This window comes from Eulemur rufifrons, unplaced genomic scaffold (genome assembly GCF_041146395.1).
Source record: "Eulemur rufifrons isolate Redbay unplaced genomic scaffold, OSU_ERuf_1 scaffold_324, whole genome shotgun sequence".
Classification (NCBI taxonomy): Eukaryota; Metazoa; Chordata; class Mammalia; order Primates; family Lemuridae; genus Eulemur; species Eulemur rufifrons.
Window position 1 is genome coordinate 13,419 of NW_027183106.1, and position 16,578 is coordinate 29,996.

Consider the following 16,578-nt stretch of genomic DNA (forward strand, 5'->3'; position numbering starts at 1 on the left):
AACCAGGCTGATTATGTTTAATAAACATAGTATTTTAGTAACCACAGAAACACAGTGAAGAAAACTTAGGAGAGAAAAGACTGGGTGTTTTAGATCAGACACAAAGTCAGGGTAGTAGAAGTGGAATTCCTCTGTGGGTTTGCTTCTGTGACTCAAGAGCCTCAAACCTGCCTCTTATGTCCCTCTTTAATCCTGGTCCTTCTCCTGCTCAAACACCTCCCATGGCTCCCTCTGGCCCACAGAAAAAAGTCCATCCTTGGACTCTGGGAGAACCCACCATCAGTGTGGGAGCCCTGTGTTCAGCCAGAGAGTGAGTCAGGCTCCTGGGCTCAGGGACACCACCCCGCCCCCACCAGCCAGTCCCACCTGCAGGTGCCTGCAGTCCCCGCGCGCCCCCTGCTGGCTCTGGGTGAGGCGCAGACACAGGTGACAGCAGTCTTATTCCTGGGAGTCTGCAAAGGCAGGTGGGAGGGTCGGAGTGGGTCTTAAGCCTGCAGCGCTGAGTCACTGCTGGCCTGAGCTCAGCGGCTCCACCCGCAGCCAGAGGCCGCCCTCGGCTCGCAGGATCAGCTCCGGCTTCCTGCGCGGCTCCGTGTCGTGGGGCAGGACGCGGAAGCGCAGCAGCGTGAGCGCCAGGACCACCTTCATCTCGGTCATGGCGAAGGTCTGCCCGATGCAGTTCCTGGGGGTGGAGGTGGGGACAGTGACGGCACCCAGGACCCCCATGAGGGCCCCATCGCGCCTGGAACCTGGCCCGGGGCCCCCACCCTCCACCCAGATCAGCGTGGGGGGCAGAGGAGCGACCTAACGGTGCCTGGGACCCCCCTGTGGGCTGGTATATCCCCCCACGCCGGCTCAGACTCCAGCCCCCAACTCAAGCAGACGGGAGAAGGTCTGAGAACGCCACAAGTGCAGACCTGGGAGGGCGCTGATGAGGCCGCTACCCGGACCACCCTCCCCCCGTTCATGCCTCAGACCCCCGCTGGCCTCACCTGGGTCCCGCCGAGAAGGGAATAAACGCCAGAGGTGACCTCTTCTGGGGGTTTTCTGGGTCGAAGCGGAAGGGGTCATAGACCTGGGGACGGGGCAAGACAGAGCTGCCGAGTGGGGTCTCTCAGGAATCACAGCCACCCCCAGAAAAGACAGATGTGGGCACAGCAGAGGGGGTGTCTGATTTCACCAGTCAGGACCCCTCCCCCTCCCCAGGTCCCAGGATGGAGAAGGGGGGAGGGGCAGCACCTCAGGGTCCGACCAGACTGACGGGTTGTGATGAATCCCAAAGATGCTGATGGTACAGACGTTCCCTGTCGGCAGGAGGGGACAGTCAGGACAAGGTCCAAGCTGCCTGATGGGACCACCACCCTGCCCAGGAGCCTCCTCCCCCTGCCCCTGTGGGCACCTTTGGGGATGACCCGGCCGTCTGGGAGCACAATGTCCTTGGTGCAGCGGCGGGAGATGACAGTGACTGGGGGGTGCAGCCGCAGACTCTCTTTGACGCACATGGTGAGGAAGGGCAGCTGGGCCAGGTCCTCCCTAAGGAGCACCCCCAACGATTATCCAGGGAGCGAACACAGCCCTACTGCTGCCCCGTGAGACCCTCTCACCTCCCTCTGACCCTGAGTCATACAACAAAATTAACTCCGGAAGAATCAAGGATGGAAGCATCAGAAAATCAAACTCACAAAAGCACTAGAAGAAAACTTGGCCTGGTAATTTTAGCAAAATACAAGCAAAAGCAAAACACAAGTAAAGGGTATCCTTAAAAGTGTTAATGCATCTGCATGAAAACATTTTAAAAATTACAAAATAAAGTAACAAAAGCCAGGGTTGGCGGGACTCTCCAAGAGGGCTTATAAGTTTATTTGAATAAGTAAAGTCCACTTCACACTCTAGGGTGGGATGACCTAATATTATAAAAGTGTCAATTCTTTCTAAAATAATCAATATATTCAACACAATCCAGTCAATATCAGGCTGCATTTTTCTTTAGAATGTCACATCCTTATTCTGATTGGAAAGAACAAACCTTGGCTAGAGTTAGATCAATTTAAAAATAAAAGATCCAAGAAAGGAAACACAGTCCACCACATATTAAGACCTATTACAAAGGCATAGCATTATACTAAAAATGACATAAAAGTTTTTTTTTAAGTCTGTGGTACCGCTACCAGAACAGAAGAACAGGTCCATGGAACAGAGTAGAGAGCTTTCCGTCAGGCACGTGATAGGTGAAAACTTAGCATCTCGTAAAGGAGGGTCCACACACCCCTGGGCAATGGATACTTGGTGGAAGGTGCTCAGACAGTTGGCAATGCGGCCACAAAAAGACCAGACGCTTGTCTACTCTGTACACAGGGTGGAGTCTCTTCCTAGATGAGAAAGGTAAGACTACAAAGCTAAAATAAGATAACATAAGAGATATTTCTGTGACCTAGGAGTAGGAATTCTTAACACCCCAAAAGCACAAGCAGAAAGATCAAACAAAAAATATACATGAAAATTAAGAATTTCTGTGCAATAAAAGAAACCATGGAGCAAATTACATTCTGAGGAGCGATTCAGAGGAGATATTTACCATGAATATATAGCTCTAGAACAATGTCTTGAATAGGTAAGATATTCCTGCAAATCAACAAGAGAAAGGACAGGTGAACCAAGAGAAAAGTCGCCAAAGAATATGTCCCAGGAACTCACGGAAGCCCAAACAGGAGATATATCAGGAGGTGCTCAAAGTCGCTTGTTATCAGGGAAATGAAAATTGTCTAACAATGACACGTCATGTCACATGGATTCCAGCAAGAGTTAGCAAGGAAGGCAATGCTAAGGGTTAGCTGAGGATGGGGGTAGAGGAAACTCATGCACTGACGGTGGTGTGGACAGGAGCTGCCATTCTGCAGGGCAACGGCCAGTGCACGGCCAAGGACAGAGCACGTGTGTTTTATGGTCCAGCAAGCTGGCTTCCACGTACAGATCCCAGAGAGACCCTCAGACACGGAGACAAAGAGACATGTACAAAGATGTTCATTGCACTGGAGAGACGGAAGCATCCAAGGGATCCAGCGCTGAGGGGTGGGGGAGGAAAGAATCATAGGATGGTTTAAGCAATAAACTCATTGTACTTAGAACCATGAATGGCTGATAAACTCACAGTGCTCCATTTCTGAAAATTTTAAGAACCAACACAAGATCTGTGATGTAGTAACATATTTGGAATCTTAAATTACATCCACTCCAACAACAAATTTTGCAGATAAAAGGCTCTATCTCTCTAGAATCATATTGTTGCAGGGCTGGAAGTGGAGTATTGGGATAAAATTGGAAGAAATAAGAATTGCATGGAAAAATGAGTAGAACGGACCATGAACAGAGGAGTATGGTAAACTCTCTTCTTGACAGCTGAGGTCAAAAAAATAATGAATTAAAAGTTTCAAGAGTACTTTTGGAACTGGTCAGCCTGATAATAGAGTTCAAATGGAAAAGTAAGAACTCAGAAAATATTGTAAAAGCAAACTAATGAGACAGGACCAACTTGATCAAATACGAAAATGTTTTTAAAAGTGTGATAACGAAGACTTCTTGGTGCTTATGTATGACAAATAAATAAATGGAATGGACTAGAATCCAGGAGCAAACTCAAATTAATACACAAATTTACCTGTAATCCTAGCACTCTGGGAGGCCGAGGCGGGTGGATCGCTCAAGGTCAGGAGTTCGAGACCAGCCTGAGCGAGACCCCGTCTCTACTAAAAATAGAAAGACATTATATGGACAACTAAAAATCTATATATAGAAAAAAATCAGCCGGGCATAGTGGCGCATGCCTGTAGTCCCAGCTACTCAGGAGGCTGAGGCAGGAGGATCGCTTAAGCCGAGGAGTCTGAGGTTGCTGTGAGCTAAGCTGACGCCACGGCACTCACTCTAGCCTGGGCAACAAAGTGAGACTCTGTCTCAACAAAAAAAAAAAAAAAAAAAAATACACAAATTTAGCTTATTGTGAATCTGCTATTATTTAAAATCATAAGGCAAGTACAACATAGTCATTATATTCTTTTGAGATAATGCATTAGCCATTTTGAGAAAAAAATAGATTCCTTCCTCAGTACTTATTCCAAGACAGATTTCATAGGGGGAAGGTATTACATATCAATTAATAAAATATTAAATAAAATATTTTAAAAAGACATGAAAACATTACAGGGTAACACACAAGAGTTTTACACTTTACTATTAGAGTGTGAAAGCTTTTCCAAGCATGACTTTTTTAGGGGAAAAACAACGCCAGAAGCTATAAATGAAAGAATTGATAAATGTGACTATAAATAAGTGAACCAAACCAAAATAAATAAGGCAAAACCAAACAAACAAAGACAATCCAAGGAAGAATTTTGCATAATGGAGAAAATAAATAATTTTCTTAATATGTAAAGAGATTTTATAAATTGGTAAGGAAAAAAACTAGAAAACCCCAAAGTAAGGAGGGAAAATTATGCAAACTGACACTTCACAGAAAAAGAGAACTGCATGGTGAACACAATACTCAACTTGACTCATATTTAAAGTGACATTCATTAAAATAGCAAAGTCTTATATTGCACCCATTAGATTGGCAGATGTTTTTAAAGTGTCGTAGAGAAAACTGTTGTGAAGGATATGAGGAAATGGGTATTCTGAAAATCTGTGTGTAGGAGTGGATTTTCCAAGAGCTATTGAACTATGAAACTCAAGTGATCTTTGATTCAGCAACTGTACTTGTAGGAATTTGTTCTTCGATGGTGCTCACACGTGTAAGCCATGGTCAGCGTACATGGATGTTCACTGCATCGTATTTCTTAAGCAAAAGGCTCAGAACTATCCAAATGTCCATCAATGGAGAGAAGTTTTCATACATTATGCTGCACCAGTACGATGGAAATTTATACAACTAGCAGAAAGGAGGAACCAGAGATCACCAGTCCCATCACAAACTGGGGGCTAAATCAGTAGAGAGATCTAACAGGCAATTTGGCAATATCTATTATAATGGAAAATGTTTACATAATGTCCTCAACAGAGGGGTGAGCTGGGTAAACTGAGGACTGGTACGTAGCACGCAGAAAGGAGGAGCTCCCAGACACTCATTGAGAGAAAAGAACAAGTGACCGTGTATACATATATATATGTAGACTATATTGCCCAGGGAAAGGCCTAGAAGGGCTTACGACAAATGAAACAGATAAGATTAGGCTTGAAGGAGAGGATAACAACGGTGGACTTAATCTTCCCTGTAATGTTTTCTTTTGTGAAAACGGAAAATGAAACTTGTTCCTCTGATTGTCTTTTCAATTCAAAACTAATTTTTCCAACGTCATGCTGGAAAACTGAAAACATCCTAAAGCTATATTGTCAGTGCGCACCTGAGCGCTCTGTGTGTACTGCTAGCTGTGCGGAAACAGAGCGAGAGAACGAATGCACGAGGGGAGGCAGACTGAGCGGGCGCACGTGGGTAGAGACGGACACTGGAAGGACCCAGGGAGCCATGAGGCAGGACTGGGGCTGGGGGGCTGGCACAAGAGGGAGCTTATACACATCGTAGCCCTTTCGTGCTGTTTCAGTGTTTACCAAGTGCATGATTCCTTGAAGGTGAGGGCAGCACAGAAACAGGACAGCCATGCTGAGCAGAGCCTGGAGGCTCATGGCAATACTCCAAAGTGTTCGTCTGGTCCAACGCCTCCTCTCCATCCCTCAGCCCTTGGACCAGAATGTACCCCCTGGACTCACAGCTCCCAACTCATCCCCTCCACTTTTCCCCCTTGTAGCCACAGAAAGATGTTTCTTTTTTTTTTATTTTTTATTTTTTATTTTTTGAGACAGAGTCTCACTCTGTTGCCCAGGCTAGAGTGAGTGCCGTGGCGTCAGCCTAGCTCACAGCAACCTCAAACTCCTGAGCTCAAGCGATCCTCCTGTCTCAGCCTCCCGAGTAGCTGGGACTACAGGCATGCACCACCATGCCCGGCTAATTTTTTCTATATATATTTTTAGCTGTCCATATAATTTCTTTCTATTTTTGGTAGAGATGGGGTCTCGCTCTTGCTCAGGCTGGTCTCGAACTCCTGAGCTCAAACGATCCGCCCACCTCGGCCTCCCAGAGTGCTAGGATTACAGGCGTGAGCCACCGCGCCCGGCCAGAAAGATATTTCTGATACCACGATCTGACCTGGACCTCCCCTGCTCAAACATCTCCGGTGGCTCCCCATTGGCCTCCTATGTTAGTCATGGAACTCTCTTCAAGAAAAGAAAAGTTCTGTCCAGCTGCAAGAAGTGCAATGAGCTGCCAGCCCCCAGCTACAGGGTCTTCAAGTTCTGCTGCACCATTCAACCAAGGCCACAGTGTCCTGGACAGGCCCCAGCCAATGACTGAGCATGAACATTCACTAGTGCCTGACCATGTCTGACCTCCCTAACAGCAGCCTCTCTGCTCACATTTACCTTTGATCTCGTATCAACTGCTCAACAGACTAGAACTGGCACACCTCAGGATGAAGTCCAAGCTCCTTTTTTTTTTGAGGTGGAGTCTCGGTCTGTCACCCCAGCGAGAGTACAGTGACATGATCATAGCTCACCACAGCCTCGAACTCCTGGGCTCAAGTGATCCTCCTGCCTCAGCCTCCTGAGTAGCTGGGACCACAGCTGCACACCATCAAGCCTGGCTATTTTTTTCTATTTTTAGCAGAGATGGGGTCTCGCTCTTGCTCAGGCTGGTCTCGAACTCCTGACCTGGAGCGATCCTCCCACCTCGGCCTCCCAAAGTGCTAGGATTACAGGTGTGAGCCACCGTGCCAGGCCTAAATTCCAATCTCTTTACATGGTTTCCACAGCATTCCAAGAGGGGCTTCCATTGCCAGCTCCAGCCTCACCCGGAGGCCCTCTCTGTGCCTCGCACTGTGCATTTCACAAGGATTCAGACACTTTTACTTCCCCAAACACACCGGCTCCCTCAGGGATGCTTCCACCCTGGCCTTTGCATGGCTGTCCCCTGGAGTGGAAGCGCTGCCCTGTCCCCACGCCCAGCGTGGTGAGTTTGTGCTCACTGCTTTCCTCCCAGCCTCTCCTGCTTTGCCTCCTGGCCCAGCCACGCAGAATTAAGACGGGACTGGGCACCACGTCAGGAAAGGGCAGGCGATGTGGACGTGCCTACTGAAAGGAGAGATGGTGCCCTTTCCCCACTAAGATCTCCGTGAATCCGTGGAACAGACTATAACGTGGAATTAGAGGCGAGCGCAAAAACCAAAAAGAGTGAAGTCTTGGGGGAGAAATGCAACTGTAGACAGAAAAGCCAGGGGGTGGAGGAGCAGTTTCTTTACTGCATACCTGCTGGGTGGCATATGTTTTATACACATTGTCACTAAATCTCCAAGAAGCCCTGTTGGGTAGAAATGTGTCCCATTTACTAAAAAGAAAGGGGCTCAGAAAAGAGGATTGATTGTACTAACGTCACATAGCAAGTTATTGGGGCAATAAATATGCACTCCTAGAACTTTCTTCCCCAAAGCCTGCAAGCTTTCTCTTGCTAGCCAGGCGGGGTACCAGGCCCTGCTTCTGGGCTCTGCTCCTATTGCCACTAGGCAATAATGGCAGAGTCAGCAAACACCGTCTCCCCGATTCCCCACCTGCCAGCAGAGTCAATGATAACAGGCTCAGGAACAGGCCGTGAGGACCTGCACTCACCATTCAATCTCTGTAGGCTCGAGGTCCCTCAGCAGCTCTCGCACCTCCTGCCGGCAGCGCTCCTGGTGTTCCGGGTGCCTTGCAAGGTTGTACAGGACCCAGGAGAGACCACTGGCCGTGGTGTCATGGCCTGAGGGGCAGCCAGGCAGGCTTGAGTCTCTGGGCTGCTCCAGCACCCGGGTGTGGACAGCGCCCTACATTGAGGCTCTCAGGGAGGACGAGGGGTGGGGGAGGATGGGCAGAATGGAGTGATCCAGGGTCCACCCACCGCATCCCTGGGATGGAGAGACCCCTGTCCCCACTGTGGTCCCACACTGGGACGCTCACCCCCAAACATGAAGGTATCAGCCTCTGCTCGTATGTCCTCGTCTGACAACTCCTTCCCATTTTCATCCTGAAGACAGAAGGCAAAACCCCTAATCACACCAGCTCTGAGGGCACCTGAGTCTAACCTGAAACATTCCTGAAGACCCATCGTCCAAGCAGGATGCCGCCATTGTCATCTCCAGATCTGTCACCCATGTTTGTTAACTGATCTCCTGCCTGCTGCTTGCCCCTCCCAGGCACCTTCTACACTACACGGTCACCTCTGCAACTTATCTCTCACTTGTCCCGCCCTTCCTCAAGTACCTTCCATGGCTCCCCAGTGCCCTGTGGATCAAGTACAAGTTCATGGATCTGATATTTGACATCAATGTCTAGTCCACCTCTTGAATTCAGGTCCCAGAGGGGCCCACCTTGGCCAGTAGGAGCACATCGATGAAGTCCAAAGTCTTGGACTTGGCCTTGGCTTTGAGGAAGTCATCAACACCCTGGCTCTGGAGAGTGCGGCGCCGTTCCTGGATGACGGCATTCGTGAAGTCGTGCACCAGGTGGCAGGCCCTGCGGAAGCGCCGTCCGTCGGGAGTGAGGTAGTGCAGGAAGTCCGTGTGCAAGATTATCTGCCGGTGCCGTTTCACTGCGAGAGCACTGAGCCCCAGGACGGCGGCGATGTACTCGCTGGGACTCCTGCAGGACCAGGCCGGAGAGAGGAAGCAGCTCTGTGACACACACAGAACCCCAGAAGCGCCTCCCAGACAGCATCCTCGGACCACGCTCCATCCAGAAGACGCTGCCTCACGCCCACTTCTCTCTCCACCTCCGCTCTCTGTGAGCTGCCTCATGTCCAGGTCCCCAGGGCAGAGCTTGGGCATCATGCTCATTTTCTCTCTCTCTTATGCAACATCCAATCCTGCCCATTCTTCCTCAGTTTCTCCCAAAACTTCCCCATCTTCTCCACCGAGCTCAGACCTCCTCCTCTCCACGGTCCTAATCCTCACGTCTACATGACAGTCAATCCTCTGTAGAGCCAAATGTCCAAGCTCAGCTCGGACCAAGACTCTCATCTGCTCAAACACCCTCCATGGCTCCCTGGGAACCTCAGGACAAAATTCCTACCCCTCTGCCTGGCTGTCCATGTCCTTAAGACCCAGCCAGTGCCGACCCTCCACCTCCTTTCCATGGCGTCTCCTTACCACCTGTTCCACATGCTCTGCTCGTCCTAGCCTCCCTGCCTCCCCGCACACGCCTCCACCTACCTGGAAGAACTGCTCTTTCTCTCTGCCCTTCCCTGCTTTTAATGCTTCCCGCCTCTTCTGGGAAGGCTCTGGTCCATTCTCCCTCTCCACTTAATCGCACGTCCCCACACCCTGGGCAAGGACTCACTCCTGGCAATGGCTGTCGAAGCTGAAGATGCATTTCTGCAGACTGTCCAAGGTCATGAGGCTCATGTGCTCAAACATGTCCAGACAGGCGCTGCCCTCCGAGGCCAGGCGCTGCCACTTGGCCTGGCCAGAGAAGGGCACAGAGCTGAGGCTGGTCCCTGGCTCCCTTGAGCCCCTGCCCAACCCCAACCACCAGGATAGACTCCCCCAGAAGCAGCCTCCTGGTCCTCTGCCACAGGCACCCACCCCCAGGGAGGACCAGGCTTGGGTGGGAGAGGAAGCTGTTACTGTTCGGAGATGAAGACCCCAAGGCTGGGACTCAGGAGACCTGAGTTCAAGTTCCAACTCTGTCTACTATGCTCTGAGTGCCCTTGGTCAACTCATTGCCCTCCCCCAGGTCCCACCTGTCAAATCTTCAGTAACAGTTAAGTTGACCTCCTTTGGTCCCAGATAAACCAACCCCTGCTCCACCACTCCTAGCTCACTTACTAGCTGGGTGAACTGGGGCAAGCTCCCTCACCTCTCTGACCCTCGGTTTTCTCATCTATAATGTGGCCATCACAGTCATCTCTACCTCAAAGGGTTGTGAAAATTAAATCGGAGACAACATATATCATTGACTTGCTGTATGGTCTCCGGCATACAGCAAGTGCTCAATCTATGTTAGCTCTCATTGTCATCTCATCATTAGCATAGGGCTACATGATGGCAGAAATGTCCTCAATTTTTCATCCCTCCCCCTTTGCCATGAGATTTGCAGCTCCTTCCATTAGGGGGTAGAGCCTTTGTTTCCATCCCTCGAAGCTGAGCTGGACTTGGGACCTGCCTTGGCCAGCAGAATGTGGCAAAAATGGCGGCATGCTAGCTCCGAAAGCAAGCATCAAGAGGGACTAAGTGTTTCTGATCACCCTCTTGGAACCCAGGCTCCACCATGCTAGCAAGCCCAGGCTAACCTCCTGGAACATAAGGGGCAAATGGAAGAGTCCAGTCGACCCACCAAGGCCAGTTAAGTTTAAAGTGGTTTGTCTCGGCCGGGCGCGGTGGCTCACGCCTGTAATCCTAGCTCTCTGGGAGGCCGAGGTGGGCAGATCGTTTGAGCTCAGGAGTTCGAGACCAGCCTGAGCAAGAGCGAGACCCCATCTCTACTAAAAATAGAAAGAAATTATATGGACAGCTAAAAATATATACAGAAAAAATTAGCCGGGCATGGTGGTGCATGCCTGTAGTCCCAGCTACTCGGGAGGCTGAGACAGGAGGATCGCTTGAGCCCAGGAGTTTGAGGTTGCTGTGAGCTAGGCTGACGCCATGGCACTCACTCTAGCCTGGGCAACAGAGTGAGACTCTGTCTCAAAAAAAAAAAAAAAAAAAAAAAATAAAGTGGTTTGTATTGCAGAAAGAGCTACCCTGCAATCTTCATCACCATTACCTTAAGTTTACAGGACTTCTGTGAGAGAGACTAGAAATCACTGCCTTCTGAGCACCCACGACATGCCAGATACAGGTCTCCATTTCATCAACTTGACCGTTCTTTAAGTAGGAATTGTTCTGCCCGTTTCACAGATGAAGAAACCAAGTCTCGAAGAGGAAAAGCAATGATCCCAAAGCCACCCAGCAGAGCCAAAATTTCAGACCAGATCTGTCCGAGGTCACTCCCACTTTCCCAAAGCTCCAGCTGGGACCCTGGGTTCAAGGGACTCACATGCATGATGTTGGCACTCTTGTTGAAAATCTTCACGTAGGGCTTCAGGATTTCAAAGTGGAAGGCGGGCGTCAGCAGGCGGCGGTGGCGGCTCCACTTGTCACCGGCACTCAGCAGGAGCCCATCCCCTATGAGGGGCAGCCAAGGACGGTGGGCCTGGGTAGCACCTTCCCCTGGCCCCCAAGAGTGCCCCCAAATCCCTTCACCTGTGGTTACTCACCCAGCCAGGGTTTCAGGAAGCCATAGAAAGTCATATCCTTGGGTGCGATGGCAGCTGATGTGAATGAGGACCATCAGGGGACACGGAGAGGGGGAGGGGAGGGGATTAGGGTGGGAGATGGAGGGTCCCAGCCAGGGCTTTGCACTGCCCCGCTCCAAGCCCAGCATAGCAGGGAGGGGGCCAAGGGCAGAGGAAGCAGGGAGGACCCGGGTAGGGGGGACCAGGCCAGGCTGCAGCTGACAGTAAGCATGACACGCCCTAACGTAGCACAGCACGCCCTATCATGCCTTGACACGGCTACTACATGGTCCAACATATTCTGCAACACCCGCGCACAGCCCAACACCCTACAAGACACCTTTAGAGGGACCTAAGACACCCTGCCTCCCTCCGCACTCCCTGGCATCTCCTGACAGGGACCTGGGACGTGGCACATGGCCTGACGTGTGTCGGCATGCTCCTGACCGTGGCCACAACATACATGACCTGCTATGACATGACACAACATGCTTTGACACGGACCCGAAATGGTCTGACGTGACCTCAACTTGACCCACAATGAGCCCCAGATGGGACCTAAATATGGACCTGCTAGTGTCCCGGGTGTGGCCCAGACATGACCCAGACTTGCTCAGTGTCCTGCTCCACTCCACACTAAGTACTAAGTGCTTATGGTCAAGGGCTCCTCTGTCCTCGAAGAGACCAGAGGATGCCACCCCCTCAGACGCTGACTCTGCCCGCCACGGTGAGCTGCCACAGCTCCCTCCAGCCCTAGAGCAGCCCCCAGGGCTGACCTGACACAGTTTACCAATCTGGGGGTCTGGCGGACCTTCCTCCGGACACCCCCTCCCTCCCAAACCACCTTTCAGCTTAGGGTCTCTCCCAGCCGAGGCAGCTGGGGCAGCAGAGAGTGCACAGGACCAAGATCGAGGCCTCGGTATGCCATGCGACCTTCAGAGGTCATTGTGCCTCCCTAAGCCTCAGTTTTCTTACCCAGGAAATGCCCATCTCAAAAGGGGGCCTGTGACCTGGGCCAGGCAAATTTAAGGGAATCCTGTAAATACAGGGAATTTTCCATGGGGGTTGAGCTTCTGAGACCCACCTTTACCAGCCTGAGAGTGAAGCCATCACAGAGAGATGCAGAACTCAGAGATGAAGACAGGATCCTGGTGGCATTGTCTAAACACCTGGATCCAGCCATGCCTGAAGGCCACCCTTCCTGGACTTTACAGTCAATAGTTTCTCTTTCTTTGCTTAGACCACATGAGGCTGAGTTTCCATTACTCACAACTGAAAGCGACCTCAGTAGCCAGAGAGAGCCGGGGACCTGCCTTGAGTCACCCAGCAGGTTGGTGGCACAGCCATGGTCTCTGTTGGTTGTTTCCGTTTCCCTGCTCAGCCTGGCCTGTCCAGGGGTGGGACGGGCTGGGAGCAGAGGCAGGGGAGAGGCCGGGGGCATAGGCTCCTGGAAGAGATACCTGAGGCCTGGAGCAGGGGTGCAACAAACTTAGGGTGGACGACTCGCACGATGGGGTGGAAGGGCCCCATCCACCAGAGGTGGACGTCACGGAAGTAGTGGCCCAGATGCTCCATCAACCGCATGCTCTCCTCAGTGCTCTGGGCCTGGGGATGGTCAAGGCTGACGCCAGGCCTGGCAGGGAGCCTCGGACGCTGCCACCGCCCACTGCAGCCCCCTGGCCACCACACACCCCCACCCCTCTCGGCCCCTCTGCCTGGATTATTGGTCTACACCTCTTGTGGAGTCAGCTTGTCTCTGTTTCTGTCTGTGTCTGTACCTATGTACCTCTTGTCTCTCACCCTCCTCTTCTGTGTGTCTTTCCCTAGATGGATACGTAGATGATGGATGGACGGATGGATGGATGGAGAGAGCAACAGGATGGACAGGTAGACATGCTAGATAGACATAAATGAGAGGTAAAGACATGGAAGTGTGGAGAAATGGGTACACAGGTGACTGGTAGGTAGATAGACGTGTGGGTATCAGTGCGTGTGTGTGTGTCTTTCACTCCCTGTTTATCTGTTCCTCGCTCTGTGGCCTCCCCTCCCGCCCCCTCTCCCCTCTGTCTCCCTCGCTCTGTCTCTGTCTCTCCCCATCCCCCCGACACCTTACCATTCAGCCCACTTACCGTTCACCCCCCAATTCACAGCTAATCTCACCCCACCCCACTTTCTCCTTTGTCCCCCAACCCCAGCACGGCCGCCTGCCACCAGCTCTGGCCAGATGCCTCCCGGCTGGGCAGCAAGTGAGCTGGGAGGAGGTGCAGCCGCGCCCCTTCCCCAGAGCCTGGCTGCACCACCCCGGGACAGGTCAGCATCCCGAGCTGGAGTTCCCCGGGGGACACTGTGTCCCCTCCCATCACCCCTACACGGTGCCCTGGCTGGATGCAGCTGGGAAGGACCTAGGAGACACTGGGATGGACAGAGAAGGAAGTGGAAGAAAACGGTGGACGCCAGTCCGGGAACAAAAGCAGAGACAGCAGGGCAGTGGGAGAGGACACTGAAGGACAAAGGGACATGATCTTAGCGCGGACTCTCCGGAAGCAAAGCCTGAATGGCAGATGCCTGTGCAAGCGCTTTACTGACGGAGGCGCCTCAGAGGGAGCTTGGAAGAAAGAGGGAGAAGCTGAATGGGCAAGAGAAGAAAACAGGCACGTGTAGGCTCAGCTGGCGTCTCCCCTCCCGAGCTCACACACTCTCCATGGCTCCCGGTGGCCCTCAGAATCCACTCCCTTCCCTATCTACCCTCCCCCTTTTTTCTGCCTCTGACCCTGATTGCTCCAGGGGCACCAAACTCCTCATTGCTCAAAAGCCAGGTGCTCGCTCTCCAGCCTGAGGCCGTGGGGCGGGCTACCCCTCCACAGGGAACACACTTTCTCTTCTTTGCTTACAAAATTCCTACTCATCCTTCCAGACCCACTTCCAACAACCCCTCCTCCAGGAAGCCTGCGTGCCTGACCCAACGGCAGAAACCTTGATTCCCCTCGGGGCTCCCCCAGCCCCTGTCTCTCCATGGAACCAGCCCTGACCACACAAGATTGGGGGGGTCTCAGTCTCTCTAGACCTGGGTCCCCAAGATTGGGGGTGCCTCCAGGGCAGAGCCTGGGCTGAGTCTCCCCAGAGATTCCCACAGGGGGGTTGGCAAGTCAGTGAGAGAAAGGAAAAGGTGACCAAGGCGCCCAGAGCGGCAGGGGCCCTGGGTTCTGCAGGGGCCACGCACGAGCTGGGCAGGGAGGGGCCGTCAAGTTTCAGACGGTGTCACGGCCCCACCACCAGGTGTTCCAGGTGGGTCCTAGTGGCGTTGGCAACAGACCAGGCACCGTCGGGGTGGCACAGACTGAGGAGGAGGAAGATGGGGCCCACCCACCTCTTAAACCTTGGGGCTAGGTGGACAGCAGCTGAGTCAGGACCCTCAAGCCCTGCTCTGTGGGGTGACCTGCAAGGTGGCCGTCACCTCCCCAGAAGGAGCCACAGCCCGTCCCCCCTGCAGCCTCCAGAGGCGAGTGGCCTTGGCAATGAGCTGCGTGTCTGGATTCTGCACAGATGGAGGGAATCTCTGCTTCCTCCTGCTCTCTTCCTCTGGGGACCAAGGTGCATCCAGGACAGAGGGAGAACAGGAGGTGCGGGGAAGGACGGGGCAGCCAACAGTCAGAGAGCTGCGGGAGACGGCCGAGGTGGGCCAGGAGGGATCCATGGGATCTAGGGGCCTGGAGGTCGCTGTCATCTCAAGGGAGCACGATAGGGCTGAGGAACAGGGGAGCAGTGAGCGGGGAAATAGAGGCAGGGAGTGAACACAGCCCGTTGCCCACGAGGGGACGGCAGAGCCAGCCGGCTGGCAGTTTGGGCGCAGAATGAGGTGCCCTGCACAGGGGGTGGGTGGGAATTTACATGTCACCCGTCTGTCCCGTTTTGTGACTCTCTCCTGCACCCCTGCAGAGAAGCCTCAGAGGAGTTGGGTGGTTTATCACATCCAAGGGCAAGGTTTTTCCAAAGAGCCATGAGGATGGGGGTTCCAGGCTGGGCTCTGGGACGCATCGGGACAACAGGGACCCTGGATGACAGGGTGAGAGGAGGAAGCTGCCCAGGAAGGGGGTGGGGAGAGACTGCGATTCTCTCCGTGGCCCAGCTGTGCCGTGGGCAGGGGTCGCAGCCGATCCCTGCGGGGAAGCCGCTGGCCGGAGAGAGGCAGAATCTGGCCTGAGGCCGACTGGGATGGCCCAGGCAGGGGTCAGGCCCGGTCAGTGCTGCCCCTGAGGAGGCCTCAAGTCCAGTGATGAGACTATGGGTGGAGCGGGGTCCCTGCTCTGTGCAGCCCGCCCTGGAAGCCCCCAAGTAAGAGAGGGGTGCACTACTGTGGAACAGACGGGCAGAACTGGACCCGAAGCAGGCTTGAGGCGTGGAAGGGCACGAACAGGAAAGGCATGGGGCATGGGCTGGACGGAGGGAGGAAGGGATGTGGTCGGGCAGTGGGAAGGAGGGGCTCCCCTCGGCCACCCTCGCTTCTCTGCCGTCCCAGCCCCCAGCCCACCTCCACCCCCGGCTCCCTGAGCCCCTTCCCAGCCCTGGGGACGTCCACCCACCCTGACACCCCAGTTCCGTCCTGCTGCCACACTCACCAGGCTCAGGTGACCCCAGAACCAGCTCTGTTTCGGGGGCTGCGGGAAACAGCGGAGGCGGCTGCAGGTGCCATAGAAGGCGTAGGTCCAGGCCAGGATGCGGGCCAGGAGCCAGGAGGCCCCGACCAGCAGCAGCAGCCGCCAGGGGGAGGCGGCCACCGGCCCCAGGCCCAGCCAGGACAGGCTCAGCTGCAGCATCTTGCAGGGCAGACAGGTGCAGGGGGAGTTCCTGAGGCCCAGGGGAGGGAAGGGGGCTCCAGGGCCAGTGCAGAGGGGCAGGGGCGGGAGGGGTCACAGATGGGGATGCAGGGGCTGAGAGCAGGGAGGGAGACCCAGGGACCCCAGGGGAAGAGGCAGAGTGAGGGGACAGAGAGACACAGTCAAGAATGTCTTCTCCCCCTACAATCTCTCCCCTCCTCCTGGGACTGCTATGCCCCTGGTCTGTTCTGAAGGGGGTCTGTTCTGAAGGCTGAAGGGGGATGAGCTGGGCCACCCAGACCCGGCTCCTCCCTGCCTAGCGGCCAACCAAAAACAAAGGGCATGGCGCACAGGCATTCAAACAGCCTGAGGCGTCAGATCCGGGTGAAATTGGACGGGAACCGGACTCCCATGACTCTG

At 53.5% G+C, this 16,578-nt stretch overlaps 1 protein-coding gene across 4 annotated transcripts; it reads right to left on the reverse strand.

The window, feature by feature from the left end:
• LOC138380279 (cytochrome P450 4F6-like) lies at positions 1-16,158 on the reverse strand. Of its 4 annotated transcripts, none has more exons than XM_069464939.1 (13): positions 15,961-16,153; positions 13,145-13,240; positions 12,805-12,949; positions 11,327-11,380; positions 11,107-11,234; positions 9,409-9,530; positions 8,442-8,712; positions 8,032-8,098; positions 7,705-7,834; positions 1,400-1,533; positions 1,240-1,304; positions 993-1,075; positions 1-682 (listed from the first exon to the last, which is right to left on the reverse strand). In XM_069464939.1, the coding sequence occupies exons 3-13, from the start codon at positions 12,926-12,928 to the stop codon at positions 505-507; spliced, it is 1,356 nt and encodes a 451-aa protein (XP_069321040.1). In that variant the 5' UTR covers positions 12,929-12,949; positions 13,145-13,240; positions 15,961-16,153; the 3' UTR covers positions 1-504. The 4 variants fall into 4 exon arrangements, with proteins under 4 accessions (XP_069321040.1, XP_069321039.1, XP_069321037.1 ...); XM_069464938.1 differs by having other exon boundaries at positions 13,131-13,240; positions 15,961-16,016; XM_069464936.1 differs by lacking the exon at positions 13,145-13,240 and having other exon boundaries at positions 15,961-16,158.
• Between the last annotated feature and the right edge of the window lie 420 nt (positions 16,159-16,578).